We start from the raw sequence: 16,619 nt of genomic DNA, 5'->3' as shown, positions 1-16,619 counted from the left end.
AAGCGCTGAAGCCCATAAACTGCCAAACGAAAAAGACAGTCGCAGATGCCCATGACTTAACAACTAAAGGAACTACCGGATTATTAACAGTAATACGACAAAATCACAGATTTTGTGAGAATTCCAAAAAACATTCAAAGCAATCAAATTTCAACTCTGTTACGCCTACCTTCAGCTCAAAAACACAGTGCTAAAGGTAAGTTGAACCCAATGTCAGTTGGATAAAAAAATGCATATTTTGCGAGATATAGGAGCTGCTTTCACAAACTATCTTTGTATATAAATGTATATAAGTTGTGCTAAATGACGTATATATATAAAAAACACTCATTAAAAGTAAAGTAATGTACCTTGAAACGATGATGCTACGTGTTTCGATGCAACCACGCCACGAGGTGCAGCGTGTTGAGTGATGTCCCGTTTTTGTCGGCAGTCTCCAGCGCGCTGCTAATGATGTTGAAAACCAGCGGAGGTGCTGACCACATGGTGTGCGTTTGTTGTGTCGCTCATGGCAGCAACTGGAATAAAAGCCTCATGTTCCTTATGTTCATGGGGCTTTCCAGTGTCAACTTTACTTTGGTCCATGATAATCCAAGTCCCTTTTCTGTTTTATCTTGACTTAACACAGAGTTAAGTTTCGATTCTGGCAAAAGTAACGTGATTTCAGACTCTTTCATGGACATAATAACAAAACATTACAACATGGCTTTCAATTATATTTATTTGGTTCGGAATCCAAGTTGGTGGTTACCAATTCGGTCAGCAGGCGGTGCTCTCGGTTTCCGACACAAATTCGTTTGAAATAGCCCGCGTCTAGCATTTATCATGAAAGATGCAACTTTAAATACAACTTTAAAAGATCGATTTGGGGTTATTTGATATGGATAGTGATCAGTTCAAAAGAAAAATAACCTCGACCCAAAATAATGCAGGCAGTCTGATTTGATTAAACTACGTTTTATTCACAGGACAAAGAAAATGGAATAAAACGAAAGTATAAAGCACATTGTTGACACAAGCACTCAGTGTGAGCAAGGAGGAAGGTGGAAGAAATGATGCAACAGGTCAACAGTACCGATCAATTAACCCGGATTGAAGATAATAGACTCATTTCAATAATCAGGGACTGTTTTCATAGCGTGCCAACATGGGATATTTGCTCAAAACACCAAAGACAGGTTGTTGCAATAACTCTTTTTGTGTAGTTTTGAGAAAAAAAAGTCCCTCAGGTGAGGAGTGTGTGAGAAGCAGCACATGGCCAACCAGGAAGATGAAGATAAAGGTTCCTATCTCTTTTGGCAACGGACTTCAAGGGGATTGTTCTCATCCGGACGACAGGGACGGAGAGAACCACAAGCTCTCCAAGCTTTGGGACTCAGGCCCCAACCCTGGGGACCTAGGTCGGCCATTTAAGTGTTATAATAATTATACTTGTTGATAACAGGCAAAATTTTATGGGGACAAGAGATGAAATAAATAATCTATCAAGAAATATGACACATATGCAAATCATGAGTCTATTGCATCCGTATGAAGACTTTGGGGTCACAAATCTTTATGACACAACTGGAGAGTCTGCTCACCTCCTGTGAATGAATGTGGCTTTTATGATGTGCTGGCAAAAAGGAAAAAAGTGGAGGGCAAAAGGTTTTGTGGCCGTTATTTTCCTATAGACGACCTGTATGATACTTAGCCAATTGAATGTTTTACAACTCTTAGTGAATTTTTGACCACAAACTGAGCAGGCAAAAATCTTCTCGCCAGTGTGGGTTCTTGTTTGTAATTTCTAGTGTCCAATAATAGTCTGAAAAAATGTCTGTGTAATAACCTGTGAAGCCCTTTGAGACACTTTGCGATTAAGGGCTAAACAAATAAAAATGACTTGACAATATAGATATTTTGTTATTCACCACAATGTCAACAGGTCAAAGGCTTCTCGCCATTGTGGGTTCTAGTGTGTAATTTCATATTTCCATTTTGGGTTAATTTTTTACCACAAATTGAGCAAGAAAAAGGCCTCTCCCCAGTGTGGGTTCAAGTGTGTTTTCTTATTTCCCACGCTCAATGAATCTTTTACCACAAATTGAGCAAGCGAAAGGCTTCTCGACAGGGTGGGTTCTAATGTGATTTTTTTTAAAATTCCAACTGTGAATAAATCTTTGACTGCAAACTGTCCAGGTCAAAGGCTTCTCACCAGTGTGGGTTCTAGTGTGTAATTTCAAGTGTACGTTTTGGGTGTATTTTTTATCGCAAACTGAGCAGGAGAAAGGCTTTTCACCAGTGTGGGATCTAATGTGTCTCTTTAAGTGTCCAATTGTAGTTCACCTCTGACCGCAAACGGAACAAGAAAAAGGCTTTTCGCCAGTGTGGGTTCTGGTGTGTATTTTTAAGTTCTCATTTTTAGTGAATCTTTGACCGCAAAATGATCAGGAAAAAGGCTTCTCGCCAGTGTGAGTTAGTTGATATGATTTCAAGTGTTCATTTCAGGTGAATTTTTGACCTCAAACTGAACAAGAAAAAGGCTTCTCCCCAGGGTGCGTTCTAAGGTGTATTTTCAACTTCCCACTTTCGGTGAATCTTTTACCGCAAACGGAGCAGGAAAAAGGCTTCTCGCCAGTGTGGGTTCTGGTGTGACTTTTTAAGATCCCAGTTGTAGAGAATCTTTTATCACAAACTGAGGAGGAAAAAGGCTTCTCGCCAGTGTGGACTAGTTGGTGTATTTTCAAGTGTCCATTTTGGGTGAATTTTTGGCTGCAAACCGAACAAGAAAAAGGCTTCTCCCCAGTGTGGGTTAGTTGGTGTAATTTCAATATTCCACTTTGGGTGAAACTTTTATCACAAATTGAGCAAAAAAAAGGCTTTTCGCCAGTGTGGGTTCTAGTGTGACTTTTTAAGGACAAACTGTTAGTGAAATCTCTGACCGCAAACTGAACAAGCAAAAGGCTTCTCCCCAGTGTGCGTTCTAAAGTGTATTTTTAACTTCCCACTCTCAATGAATCTTTTACCACAGACTGAGCAGGAAAAAGGCTTTTCCCCAGGGTGGGTTCTGGAGTGTATTTTTAAGCTCCGACTTTCGGTGAATCTTTTACCACAAACTGAGCAAGAAAAAAGGCTTCTCGCCAGTGTGGGTTCTAATGTGTTTCTTTAAGCTTCCACTTTTAGTGAATCTTTGACTGCAAACTGAGCAGCAAAAAGGCTTAACACCAGTGTGGGTTCTAATATGATTTGTTAAACTCCCAATATCTGTGTATTTTTTACCACAAATTGGCGCGGAGGGGAGGTTGGCATTCTGTACCTGTTAAATTCTATTTTATCAATTCTAAATTCTAAAGCATATGTGATGCTGGCCAATAGAACGCTCCAACAGCCACATCATGCAAAAAGCTTCTCTCCAGTGTGGGTTCTAATATGTCGCTTTAAGTTTCCACTCACGGTAAAAGTCTGACCGCAAACTGAGCAGGCGAAAGGCTTCTCGCCTGTGTGGGTTAATTGGTGTAATTTTAAGCTCTCATTCTGTGTGAATGTTCGGCCGCACACTGAACAAGAAAAAGTCGTCTCCCCAGTGTGGGTTCTGGTGTGCCTTTTTAAGCTCCCATTTTCGGTGAATCTTTGACCACAAACCGAGCAGGAAAAAGGCTTCTCGCCAGTGTGGGTTCTGGTGTGTCTTTTTAAGTTTCCACTTGAAGTGAATCCTTGACCGCAGACTGAACAAGAAAAAGGCTTCTCCCCAGTGTGGGTTCTGGTGTGCATTTTTAAGCTCCCATTCAGGGTGAATTTTTTACCACAAATTGAGCAGGAAAAAGGCTTCTCGCCAGTGTGGGTTCTAATGTGTTTTTTTAAGCTCCCACTTTCGGTGAATCTTTGACCACAAACCGAGCAGGAAAAAGGCTTCTCGCCAGTGTGGGTTCTAATGTGTCTTTTTAAGCTCTCACTTTCGGTGAATCTTTGACCGCAAACTGAACAAGAAAAAGGCTTCTCCCCAGTGTGGGTTCTGGTGTGTATTTTTAAGTGCCCACTTAAAGTGAATCGTTGACCGCAGATTGAGCAAGAAAAAGGCTTCCCGCCAGTGTGGGTTAATGTGTGTATTTTTAAGCTCTCATTTTGAGTGAATCTTTGACCGCAAGTTGAGCAAGAAAAAGGCTTCTCGCCAGTGTGGGCTCTGGTGTGTCTTTTTAAGTGCCCACTTAAAGTGAATCGTTGACCGCAGATTGAGCAAGAAAAAGGCTTCTCACCATCGTGTATTAGTTGGTGTGATTTCAAGTGTCCATTACGGGTGAATTTTCGACCACAAACTGAACAAGAAAAAGGCTTCTCGCCAGTGTGGGTTCGAGTGTGTATTTTTAAGTTCCCATTCTGTAAGAATTTCTTACCACAAATTGAGCAGGCGAAAGGCTTCTCACCAGTGTGGTTTTTTTGGTGTAATTTCAAGTATCCATTTCGGGTGAATTTTTGACCACAAACTGAGCAAGAAAAAGGCTTCTCCCCAGTGTGGGTTAATGTGTGTCTTTTTAAGTGTTCATTTGTAGTGAATCCTTTTCCACAAACTGAGCAAGAAAAAGGCTTCTCACCAGTGTGGGTTCTGGTGTGTATTTTTAAGCTGGCACTTATGGTGAATCTTTCACCGCAAACGGAGCAGGAAAAAGGCTTCCCGCCAGTGTGGGTTCTGGTGTGACTTTTTAAGATCCCAGTTGTAGAGAATCTTTTATCACAAACTGAGGAGGAAAAAGGCTTCTCGCCAGTGTGGACTAGTTGGTGTATTTTCAAGTGTCCATTTTGGGTGAATTTTTGGCTGCAAACCGAACAAGAAAAAGGCTTCTCCCCAGTGTGGGTTAGTTGGTGTAATTTCAATATTCCACTTTGGGTGAAACTTTTATCACAAATTGAGCAAAAAAAAGGCTTTTCGCCAGTGTGGGTTCTAGTGTGACTTTTTAAGGACAAACTGTTAGTGAAATCTCTGACCGCAAACTGAACAAGCAAAAGGCTTCTCCCCAGTGTGCGTTCTAAAGTGTATTTTTAACTTCCCACTCTCAATGAATCTTTTACCACAGACTGAGCAGGAAAAAGGCTTTTCCCCAGGGTGGGTTCTGGAGTGTATTTTTAAGCTCCGACTTTCGGTGAATCTTTTACCACAAACTGAGCAAGAAAAAAGGCTTCTCGCCAGTGTGGGTTCTAATGTGTTTCTTTAAGCTTCCACTTTTAGTGAATCTTTGACTGCAAACTGAGCAGCAAAAAGGCTTAACACCAGTGTGGGTTCTAATATGATTTGTTAAACTCCCAATATCTGTGTATTTTTTACCACAAATTGGCGCGGAGGGGAGGTTGGCATTCTGTACCTGTTAAATTCTATTTTATCAATTCTAAATTCTAAAGCATATGTGATGCTGGCCAATAGAACGCTCCAACAGCCACATCATGCAAAAAGCTTCTCTCCAGTGTGGGTTCTAATATGTCGCTTTAAGTTTCCACTCACGGTAAAAGTCTGACCGCAAACTGAGCAGGCGAAAGGCTTCTCGCCTGTGTGGGTTAATTGGTGTAATTTTAAGCTCTCATTCTGTGTGAATGTTCGGCCGCACACTGAACAAGAAAAAGTCGTCTCCCCAGTGTGGGTTCTGGTGTGCCTTTTTAAGCTCCCATTTTCGGTGAATCTTTGACCACAAACCGAGCAGGAAAAAGGCTTCTCGCCAGTGTGGGTTCTGGTGTGTCTTTTTAAGTTTCCACTTGAAGTGAATCCTTGACCGCAGACTGAACAAGAAAAAGGCTTCTCCCCAGTGTGGGTTCTGGTGTGCATTTTTAAGCTCCCATTCAGGGTGAATTTTTTACCACAAATTGAGCAGGAAAAAGGCTTCTCGCCAGTGTGGGTTCTAATGTGTTTTTTTAAGCTCCCACTTTCGGTGAATCTTTGACCACAAACCGAGCAGGAAAAAGGCTTCTCGCCAGTGTGGGTTCTAATGTGTCTTTTTAAGCTCTCACTTTCGGTGAATCTTTGACCGCAAACTGAACAAGAAAAAGGCTTCTCCCCAGTGTGGGTTCTGGTGTGTATTTTTAAGTGCCCACTTAAAGTGAATCGTTGACCGCAGATTGAGCAAGAAAAAGGCTTCCCGCCAGTGTGGGTTAATGTGTGTATTTTTAAGCTCTCATTTTGAGTGAATCTTTGACCGCAAGTTGAGCAAGAAAAAGGCTTCTCGCCAGTGTGGGCTCTGGTGTGTCTTTTTAAGTGCCCACTTAAAGTGAATCGTTGACCGCAGATTGAGCAAGAAAAAGGCTTCTCACCATCGTGTATTAGTTGGTGTGATTTCAAGTGTCCATTACGGGTGAATTTTCGACCACAAACTGAACAAGAAAAAGGCTTCTCGCCAGTGTGGGTTCGAGTGTGTATTTTTAAGTTCCCATTCTGTAAGAATTTCTTACCACAAATTGAGCAGGCGAAAGGCTTCTCACCAGTGTGGTTTTTTTGGTGTAATTTCAAGTATCCATTTCGGGTGAATTTTTGACCACAAACTGAGCAAGAAAAAGGCTTCTCCCCAGTGTGGGTTAATGTGTGTCTTTTTAAGTGTTCATTTGTAGTGAATCCTTTTCCACAAACTGAGCAAGAAAAAGGCTTCTCACCAGTGTGGGTTCTGGTGTGTATTTTTAAGCTGGCACTTATGGTGAATCTTTCACCGCAAACGGAGCAGGAAAAAGGCTTCCCGCCAGTGTGGGTTAATGTGTGTATTTTTAAGTTCTCATTTTTAGTGAATCTTTGACCGCAAGTTGAGCAAGAAAAAGGCTTCTCGCCAGTGTGGGTTTTTGTGTGTGACTTCAAGTTTCCTTTGTAGGAGAATTGTTTTCCACAAATTGAGCAGGAAAAAGGCTTCTCCCCAGCATGAAATTTCATATGCAACTTCATATAAGACTTGCTTCGAAACGTTTTCCCACACTGAGAACATTTGTTACCACCTTCAGCGTTTGCGGAGCGGGACGTGTCGTCATCTTCCGTTTCCACGTGTTGACGGGAACTGATGCTTAGAAGCTCCCGCCGACCGTTATCTTCAGGTTGACCTTGATCTTCAGGTTGACCTTGATCTTCGGCGGTTGAACGGACCCATGTCACTCGCAAGACTGGACCATCGTCCTCCTCCTTAACAGGCTCCCCATCTTCTGTCTCTTGCTTAACGTGATAAGGCTTCAGATCCTCCTCAATTTTAACGGCAGGCAACTCTGGTTCCTGCCGCGCAGTAGTAAGATATTCTCGGCCGACGTCTGCAAGACACAAGTCACATTTATTTGTATTGCCCTCAACTCGTTCAGTTTTCAGAAGCATTGTCCCATAGTGCCAAAACGTGAAAAAATTCTAAAGGCTTAGGCGCTGCTGAACAGTGAGTATTAGGCCTCTGGGAATTAAATCTTCACGAGATGCCAAAAGTGGCTTTGTTCAGATTGTTTGCTGCGTCCCATTCTTCCCACTTTCCCTCGCTATTTTTCCTCGTCACTTGCTTTTGCGCGTGCATGTGCAAGTGTAACGTGTCCCAATACTCTCAAGTCCGAGGGAGAAGTCCCCTTCGACCCCCAAAAGAACCACTTCGGATGGAAGGAGGTCAGGAGCCGACTTGGAACAAAGTAACTTCCCAGAAGACGAATTCTCAATATCAACAAACATGGCTGGAAAGGAACCGCACAAATGTAAGTCCTTTTTCACAACTATGCATGTTTTTGAAACAAAATACATCGAGATGTCTAGGACATAAACGCAACGGAAAACCTTATCGTTGCCTCAAAACATGAACATTGCCAAATGGCTGCTTTACACAAAGCACAAATCGACCAAAAAAGCTACAAACGACTCTTGGCACTCCAAACCGCCGTGTACCTTAATTCACTATGAAATCGTTATGCGGAACGCATCAGATCATTTCCTGTCTCGCGTCGAGTCGCGTCGGCCTGTTAGTGAGCAACTTGTGTCGAATGCGGTCATGCGGGCTTATGTTTCAGAGACTGTGTTGCAACATTCATACTTATCACCTTTGCCCTTATAAAATGGCACCACACATGCACTACACCTATCAACAGGAACCACACCACTTAAAAAGCATACATTCAACAAGCCTACTGACCAGTCAATTATGTCCGTGCCACCTTTCTTTAAGCATTCAGCAGTACAGCCATCCAACCCAGGTACCTTCCCCCCCTTTCATTTCTTTCACTGCCTCTTGCACCTCCCATGTTGACAGGCTTCACATTTCAATCACCCAACACGGGCATTCTCTCCATGCCGTCGATCGCCTGGACTCTCACTTCTCTCCCGCCCTCCACATTTAGCAACTCCTCAAAATACTCATCCCGTCCTGACTGCCAACCAGCAATCTACCATCCTTATCTTTCACTTTCTCTCCCTTTCCACACTCATCGTTTCTTACTCTTTTCACTTCTTTCCAGAACACTTTTCTCCTTTGCTCAAAGTTCACTCCTATCTTTCGACACCATTCATCATTTGCTTTCCTTTTCGACTTTTACCAACCTTTTCTTCACTTCACGGCACTCCTATCTTGCAGCCACTCCTCAAAGGTCAAACGTCTCTTCTATGTCACAGGCCCTGATACCTCATCATTCCACCATTCACTTCTTTTCCTAACACCTCGAACAACTTTTCTCATTCCGCACACTTCTTTCGCACTAATCAACACTGCTTCTTTAAATCACTTCCATTCCATTTCCACATTCTCCACTTCCCTTCTACTACTCCATTCATACTCTTCCCCTATCCTCTCTTGACACGCTCTTTCCTTTTCTGCATTATTCAACTCTGACATTTTCACCTCTTCCCTCACACTCGAGTTATAACCTCATCAGATCACTTGTATCGGAGAACAGACGGGATCAAAATGGCGTTATCACGAGGCCGCGCGTGCGGTTCTCTGCGGTAGGCCATCCGTTGACCCACCAGTATTGGTGGCGTCATTCATCCCATCTGAACCCGTACAACCGCCAATGGCAAGTTGAGAGGAGCAGGAACTGAACCCACCAGCACCTTATTGTTTTTGGACGATACACTGGCATGACGTAATTATTCTTGTTTTTTCTACCCAACCTAAAGACCAACGTAGAACGTCCCGCGGAAGAGCGAGCGGCCATTACACCATCCACACCGCCGGGCACGTCGTCGGCATCTCCCGATCCGGCGCCAAACCCCAAATCACCCAGAAAAAAAAAGGAAGTGCGATACACTCCTTGACTTTTTCAAAGAGGAGTCTGCCAGAGTGCAGAAAAGGAAACTGAGGCCAAAACCGTGCAGTTCCCGATTCTTTTTGGGAAGCTCGTGGACAAATTTCCACAACTGTGACATCTCTGCCATGTTTCCCTTTGTTTTATAAAAGGAAAATATTTGATTTTATTAAGAACACAAGAAAGTTCCAGTTTGTGATTTACAGATCCTTTCGGCAATTTCGTCCACATTAACTGCGCGACCCGGTGGACAATTCTTTGTATGGTGGACCTGGGAACACTGAAGACCCGTGACACCACACAGTAGGACAGATCGTGGGCCAGCTCGTACACGTAGAACAAGTCAAGTACTGTTTAGTTGTGACTCCCTTAATCACGTAGAGTCTCAAAGGGCTGCACAGACCACAGATAATTGCAGACCACAGACTATTATGACACCATCCCCTGATCTTAAACCGACACCAGGGAGAAAAATACACAGATATTGTCAACATATGTGATAGAAGTGTGTTTTAAGCTTAGATTGAAACAGTTCCACTGAGGTTACAGATCCGATCTCAGGGGGAAGAGCATTCCACAGCACCGGAGCTCAAGCGGAGAACGCTCAGGACCTCCAGCCACGGAGCTGTTCCCTCTTCGGCAGCTCCTGCGGGGCCCACGTGGCCTTCTTGCTAAGCCTGTAGTCCTGGATGAATTCTGACTCCACATCGAACCATAAGCACAGGATGGGAACATACCATTCCAAGCTTATGGGACGGCCACTCTGGAACACAACAGATAAGATAAACAATTTAGACATAAATGTCGGCATAGAAAAGGAAAAGACAGCTTTTACTGTGACATATGCATCATGAAAACAATGTAGAAATCATCTTTTTTTTAAATCTCTAATGGCAACTCTTTGAATTCAATGACTTATAAACTAAGGTGTTTGGGTCCTACAGGGAAGGTTTAGTAACGATATGTCAGCTTAAAGGTCAGGTGGACTGTTCTTGTTTTACTTTTCATCGTGTCACACTTTAAAGACCCCTACTATACCTGGTAAAATGGCATTAAGATACTAATAAGTAGGTTGTCATTTACGTCTACACCAACATGTGAAGGTGGGTTGTACGTTAACCCTCACTGAAATTGACCGAACGGGTCCTTTTTTGAACGAGTGGACGTACCTTGTAAAGATGAAGCAGCGCTTCTCTGCGCCGAAGCCGTCTTCAGTTTAGCGCATTTCTCCTCCGTTGATCGGAGAGACGGAAAAGGCCATGAGCTTCCGGGCAGCATTTTCAACGTCGCACGGACTCTCCGACTGCCTCGACGCAGGTTAGACTCGAGTCGTTTAAGTGCGACGTGGGCCAATACGTCACTGAGATAAACAGCCGTTTAGTATTACCGCCATCGACTGGACCGGGGTGGGACCTCGCAAGTGCCGTCCCATTTCTTAGGCGACGATGTTCACCTGCACTTCTCTTATTGAGGGGACTTCCCTGTGGGAAGACCTCACTGGAGGGTTCTCGGGGCCAAGGGGGAGGAATGGGACCGAACATTTTGTTTCCTTGTTTCCTGACGAGGACAGCAGAGAAAATCATGGGGACTTCTCTCCCCTCCATTCAGGACATTGGCCAGAAGCGCTGCCTATCCCGAGCCGAGAACATCACTAAGGACCCCTCTTACCCCCATCGTGCACTGTTCACTCTGCTAGCCTCTGGGAAGAGGTACTGCAGTGTGCGGTGCAGGACCAGCAGGTTCTGCAATAGTCTTGTCCCCCTGGCCATTAGACTGTTAAATGGTCAATCAAACACATATTAAATCTAAACTGCTGCTAATCTGTACATCAGTTGGTTTTGTTTGACTTTTTGCACTACTGGCAGTACTTTATAGCTAGCCACTCCTTGCACATCTGTTCTCCTCTGCACTATTGTACTACAGTGTTATCGTTACTGTTTACCTGACTGCCCATTTTGCACATCTGGTTCGCTACTCCTCTTGCACTATTTGCGCTACTGTAAAATACTATACATAGCCATAATTATTTAGTATATTATTAGCACTCAATACTCCAACTCAATACAACATTTTATTTATATCTGTACATTCAAGGAAACTGTGCGGGTCAGATGTATCGACATTTCGTTCTGTATGCACGTGTACTAGAATAACAATAAAGTAGATCTGAATCTGAATCTTAATCCGCCGTATTATTCTGTATGGTAGTGTGTCGGCGCCAACCTATACGTCAAGTACGCGCAGTGTGACATGATACAAGTACGGAGTGTTAAGCTTCAAAGCGTCAGAAAAATTTAAAAAAGACAATCCTCTATGTAGAGTATGCTACTACGACAATAGATGTACTGCACCCCTTAATGAAGAAGTGCAATTTAATGATCAAGCATTCAGGTTAAGAATTAATCAAGAAATCATGATGAACTCAAGACACTTGATTCCTGAAGAGTCAAATACCTTAAGACCCATGAGCTCACTCGTGCATCGTTCCACAAAAGGTTTGAACCCGACAGGCCGAAAACCTGCACCGTTGCGTTTGTTTTCATCGCGGCGGGTCACGTCGCCGTACGGATCGGATTTCGCTTCATCGTGCAGCCCTACTTACCGCCGTCACTCGGTATAAACCCTCAATACCGGATTTTCGCGCCCATAAAAGTCTCCGATTTTCTTCAAATTGTCGCTTTAGGAAGCAACGGAGGTAGACCGGCTCGGTGGCCTGAGGGTTGGGTGCCCGCTCCCCGGAACGGGAGGTCACAGGTCCGAGCATCATTACTCGAAACTTTTGGGGGTAATATCAGACGTCTTGGTGAGATTCTTCATCTTCCCCCCAAAATCATCCTCGATGACTTTCGGGCGCCTCTCGTTTGATTGCCGTCATCTAAAACCAACTTGGGAGACAGCGCCCTCAAGGTGTGAAAATACACAAGGTAAAAATACCCAAGCGGTGCCTGGTTTTGAAAGTAAACGTTGCGTCGCCACGGTGACCACGTGACAGAATGTCCACTTCGGTTTGCGCATCCCTACGCGTCGACGTCAATTTCTCGACAATTCGGTCAAGCGGAAAGAAAAGGATATGGAAAGTTGAACCTGAAATAAAATTGAAGCAAACATTCTTTGAGCTGACAATAGCTTATTGTGCGTAGACATGTGGCGGAAGTCTTGAGCCGGAGGCGGCCAACCATCACGAGTTGTTTAGAGCAATGCCATAAGGAGCCTTCCCTTTTTGCCATATCTCCTCTCTGCGTATTTTTGGGGGCGACGTCCAACGACGTTCCCTCCGAAATAAGGACGTTGCGGAAAGTAAAACGACCAACCTGCTCTGTTCAACACAATTTGGAGTATCTTGTAAACAGTTCCTGGACACTCTGGTTCCTGCCTCGCAGGAGGAAGATGGTCTTCACCCATGTCTGCAACACACAGGTCAACTCGCATTTATTTGTGACCCCTTTATTCACAGAAACTCACAAAAGGAATGCGCAGAACACCATTGTAACATCAACCTGATCTGAAAGCTACAAGAGGGCAAAGAAAGACTCAAAAAAGGTCAGGATGCGGAAAATGAAGAAACCTTGGGAAGGGACCGGACATGAAATATACAGGAAGTCATGGTAACAGGTTTCATACATGGTTTTCATGGCCAAATCCGAGCACTTTTCAAGAACTTCCACAGCCTTATTTTTTTCCTCTCCAATCCCTCCAAAGGGAAAAAAAATCTAGCGGCAATCAGAGGAAAGTTTTTTTGTTGTCGTCTTTGATGATTAAAATAAAGTTGCTATCTTGCTCCTAGCGCATGCTTTATGCTATTTTGGGCCGTTCCCATCCACGACCTACGATCTTAGTGTGTGAAGGGGCTGCTATAAACTGACATCGATTCTGCCATTGTGCTTCGACAATGCCTGAAGGCTCTGAAGGCGCTGCATAATAATAGATTTCAATATGAAAGAAAAAAAAGGAAGGTAATGAAGAGCAGAAAAATGAGCCAAATTTATGGGGGCGGCAGTTGCTCAGGAGGTAGAGCGATCGTTCTAGGATTAAGGGATCCCAGTTCGAATCCTGGCTCGTCCGTGTTAAATGTCGAAGTGTCCTTGGGTAAGACACTGAACCCTTAATACCCCCAATAAGCAGGTTAGCGCCTTACATGGCTGCAAGGCCGCTATAGGGAAATGTGGAGCACATTGTAAAGCGCTTTGGGAAGTCATTGACTTGAAAAGAGCTAGAGAAATGCAAATCATTTCATTTCTCCCACTAGGGGGACATGGCTCTGGTGTGTATATATATATATATATATATATATATATATATAAATATATATATATGTATATGTGTGTGTGTAACAAATGTAATAATAACTTAAATTTTGTTGAAATTCCTGCTGAAATATGTTGTATAGTTTTTGTGTGTCTTGCAATGATGAGTCCAACAGCGCCACCTGCTGGTATGGGGTAAAGTTTGGGCTTCTGATTTTGTGATTGGAAGGCGAGGGTTGTTGGCAGTCTACAGTGGGCCGCTAACGGTAAGCCACGGTGCTTTCGGTGCTCCAAAAAAAGTTAATTGTAAAGATTAAAACCACAGCTGACAAATCTCTCTACATGCACAGTAATGTGATTGATGTTGTCAGGCTGTTTGGATTTATTCTTGTTTTGTTTCTGTCGCCTTTTGTGTTAGTTTTGCCGGACGTTGCATGTTGTGCTAAAATGCTAATTCCCCTTATAGTGTTGAAAGCCAGCAATGATCGGAAACCACGTTTGTGTGTGACTCATTCATTGCAAGTAAATTGTACCCGTTTTTTTACACTTGTTATTGTTATTACTTCTATTTTCACATATATATATATATATATATATATATATATAAAGGATGATAGTGATTAAAATTCAGTTTACAGAAAAATATGTTGAATTCGTTGTAAACATTTAAAAGCCACAATACGATCACTTGTTAGAAGTATCTTGTTTAAATGGATGTAAAAATGTAATGTGGTGGTTGATATTCTAAAGTATATTTTATGTCAACTGAAAAGAAAACAATTTGATTCGTTTAAGGAAGTCTACAACGTGCTGCTAACGATGTTGAGAACTAGCGGAGGTGCTAACCACGTGTTGTGTGTGACTCATTTCATTTCCAGCAACTGTATTAAAAGCCTCATCATCCAGTCCAGCCCGAATGGGAATCTTTGGTGGGACGGCTACACCGCGGGTACAAATTATATATACATATATAAAGTTTGGATGCGACTTCATACCAGTTGCTGCTAAACTTCATTTTATTTCCTGCACTTTTAGTATTTGCAGGAGGGGAAAAACGAGTCGTTTACTGTAAAAGGCTGAAAAAAGTTGTAGTTGAATTTCAAACCACTATTCTTTCTTCTGCAAAATGTTGGAAAGCATTGTTATTGTAGCAGAAGCAAAAAAATGTCCAACCTTCCCCGAGCTGCTTGGAAAAAGTGTCCTCTCGTCGCGTTCCTTCCTCACTGGAGCGCATTTTCTCAGTCTTTCAACGAAAACAACTCCAACTCGGCAGTAAAAGGACCAAAGAGTGATACTTGTGTCAAGTTGACGTCGTTTGAAGTCGACTAGAGGACTTTCTCCACATTCTATTGTTCGGCAGCCATGACACCTTCTCCTTCTCAACTCCGCCGCAATGGATTGTGGGTACAAGTGACACGGATCACATGCTGTGTTCATGAAAATGTGTGTTTCGGGAGATCCTACCAGATACGACCGAAAAGCGTCTCCAAAATGTGGAATGTCGGGGTCTTCTGACCCCCAACCGGGGAAATGTGATTAGAAGGACACTTGAAGTGAGAGGTCCGAGTTGCAAAGTTGGGTTACATAGCCTTTCTTCTCCTGGTCGGAGTTTGGAAAACTCAGTTGTCGTCTTTTCGGGAACGCAGCAACAAGAACAAACGAGCATAATGGATAGGTCGGCGCCAAAATGTCGATATTTGCCAGCTGAACGCGCATTTGAAGGCAATGTAGTTTGAAAAGGGGGAAAACGAGCATTTGAAGGCATGTACGTTGAAAAGGGGGATAAACAGAGGGCTTGTGAAGTTTTGTCAATTTAAGAGCGCTATTACTCGTGATATTGCGGTAAGTTGTTTTCCGTTTGTGTGACATCATTATGCATGCGGCGTTTATTTTTGCGTTTTGCTATTGTAGATTACCATCCATGGTCCAAAAATGGTTGTGATTTTTGTTTTTGTTTGTTTTTTTTTCTATTTATTCTCTCTTTTATTTTATTTGTTATTGTATGTGCGTGTCCTGCTGTCGGTGTACAGAGTTGCTGCGTTCCCTGTAAAGACGACAACCGAGTTTTCAAACCTCCGACCAGGAGAAAGGCTTGTACCCCAACTTTGCAACTTTGTTCAGACCGAGGACAATCGACTTTGGCCTGGACGGATCTATTGACACTAACAAATATGTTGTATAATGAAATTGTGAATATGTTTGATTTTTGAGAAGGTTGTTCAAACTTCACTTTGTGTTTGCTGTTAAAAACGTAATATTGAAATATAATATTGTGAATTTGCTTAATTGCTGTTGTTATTGTCATGATTGTTTTTCTGTTTTTAGTGTCAATAAATTTGTTCAAACCAAAAAAAACTCGGGCCTCCCACCTCAAGTGTCATTCTAATCACATTTGCCCGGTTGGGGGTCAGAAAACCCCCACATTTTTTAGACGCTTTTCGGACGAATCTGGTAGGACAGGGGTCGGGAACCTATGGCTTGCGAGCCATATATGGCTCTTTCTACGAGTATCTGTGGCTCAGAGACAGATTTGATTGCATGCAAAATTTCTTCATCTTGTCCAAAACTTGGTTGTCCTCTCCTATTCAGTTTCACGTAAAGCCAATCCAAAGCTAAATGGTCATCGATTACTTCGCAGTATATACATGGCACGTTTTTCACTACAATTTACAGTCAAGGTGTCAAACAAAAAAATGGGGGAAAAAAACTCGTTTTAGCTGTACAACGCTAAAGAATCCTTTATATAAAAGTTCACTATGTAATCTGTGTTCAGTGTTCAGATACCTTATGATGAATCCACAGAACTGTAAATACGCCAAAACACCGGAAGATAACTTAGTCATTTGATTGGGTGAGTGGGAGGCATGGGTGGAGCTATGCAAAGAGTACAAGCACTCCTTCCCATCTCTCGCCAAAGGTAAGCACATCAGGCTCCCTGTTTGCAGAATGTTGTGACGTTTTTACAAAATAAATGCTTGCATCTGGTTTTGAAACCAATATTTGTATTAAAAAGGGTCAAAAGGAGTTTAACCGATCTTGAGTCATTGCAAGAAAGAGACAAGTTTAAAGTGGTATGTTTGTTGATTTTGGGACAGGGGCTCTGGCATAATTCTCTTTTCATGCAGGGTGCGGCATATAATCAGGTGCGCTCTATAGTCCGGAATTTAGGGTGTGTAT

At 42.9% G+C, this 16,619-nt stretch overlaps 2 protein-coding genes across 2 annotated transcripts; both read right to left on the bottom strand.

The window, feature by feature from the left end:
* Nucleotides 1–2,988: 2,988 nt before the first annotated feature.
* On the bottom strand, nt 2,989–5,004 carry LOC148368340 (uncharacterized; the record flags this gene model as incomplete). Its single annotated transcript, XM_088330385.1, has 1 exon — nt 2,989–5,004. A coding segment is annotated over one exon (1,632 nt), but the record flags the coding sequence as incomplete, so codon positions are not given.
* A 22-nt stretch (nt 5,005–5,026) lies between these two features.
* Nucleotides 5,027–14,817, bottom strand: LOC148368339 (uncharacterized). Its single transcript, XM_088330310.1, has 3 exons — nt 14,616–14,817; nt 12,510–12,602; nt 5,027–7,239 (listed from the first exon to the last, which is right to left on the bottom strand). The coding sequence occupies exons 1-3, from the start codon at nt 14,674–14,676 to the stop codon at nt 5,411–5,413; spliced, it is 1,983 nt and encodes a 660-aa protein (XP_088186436.1). The 5' UTR covers nt 14,677–14,817; the 3' UTR covers nt 5,027–5,410.
* Between the last annotated feature and the right edge of the window lie 1,802 nt (nt 14,818–16,619).

Source organism: Urocampus carinirostris, chromosome 3 (genome assembly GCF_059441175.1).
Source record: "Urocampus carinirostris isolate Australia breed hairy pipefish chromosome 3, RoL_Ucar_1.0, whole genome shotgun sequence".
NCBI classification, from domain to species: domain Eukaryota; kingdom Metazoa; phylum Chordata; class Actinopteri; order Syngnathiformes; family Syngnathidae; genus Urocampus; species Urocampus carinirostris.
The sequence above is the reverse complement of the archived record's forward strand: the minus strand, read 5'-3'. Positions and strand labels throughout refer to the sequence as shown.

Excerpts from the sequence above, each read along its gene's own strand:
- LOC148368339 (XM_088330310.1), bottom strand. The coding sequence starts at position 14,676 with ATGCGCTCCAGTGAGGAAGGAACGCGACGAGAGGACACTTTTTCCAAG. Across the intron at positions 12,603-14,615 it reads TTCCAAGCAGCTCGGGGAAG|ACATGGGTGAAGACCATCTT; the intron begins GTTGGACATTTT and ends TGTGTGTTGCAG. Across the intron at positions 7,240-12,509 it reads AATTGTGTTGAACAGAGCAG|ACGTCGGCCGAGAATATCTT; the intron begins GTTGGTCGTTTT and ends TGTGTCTTGCAG.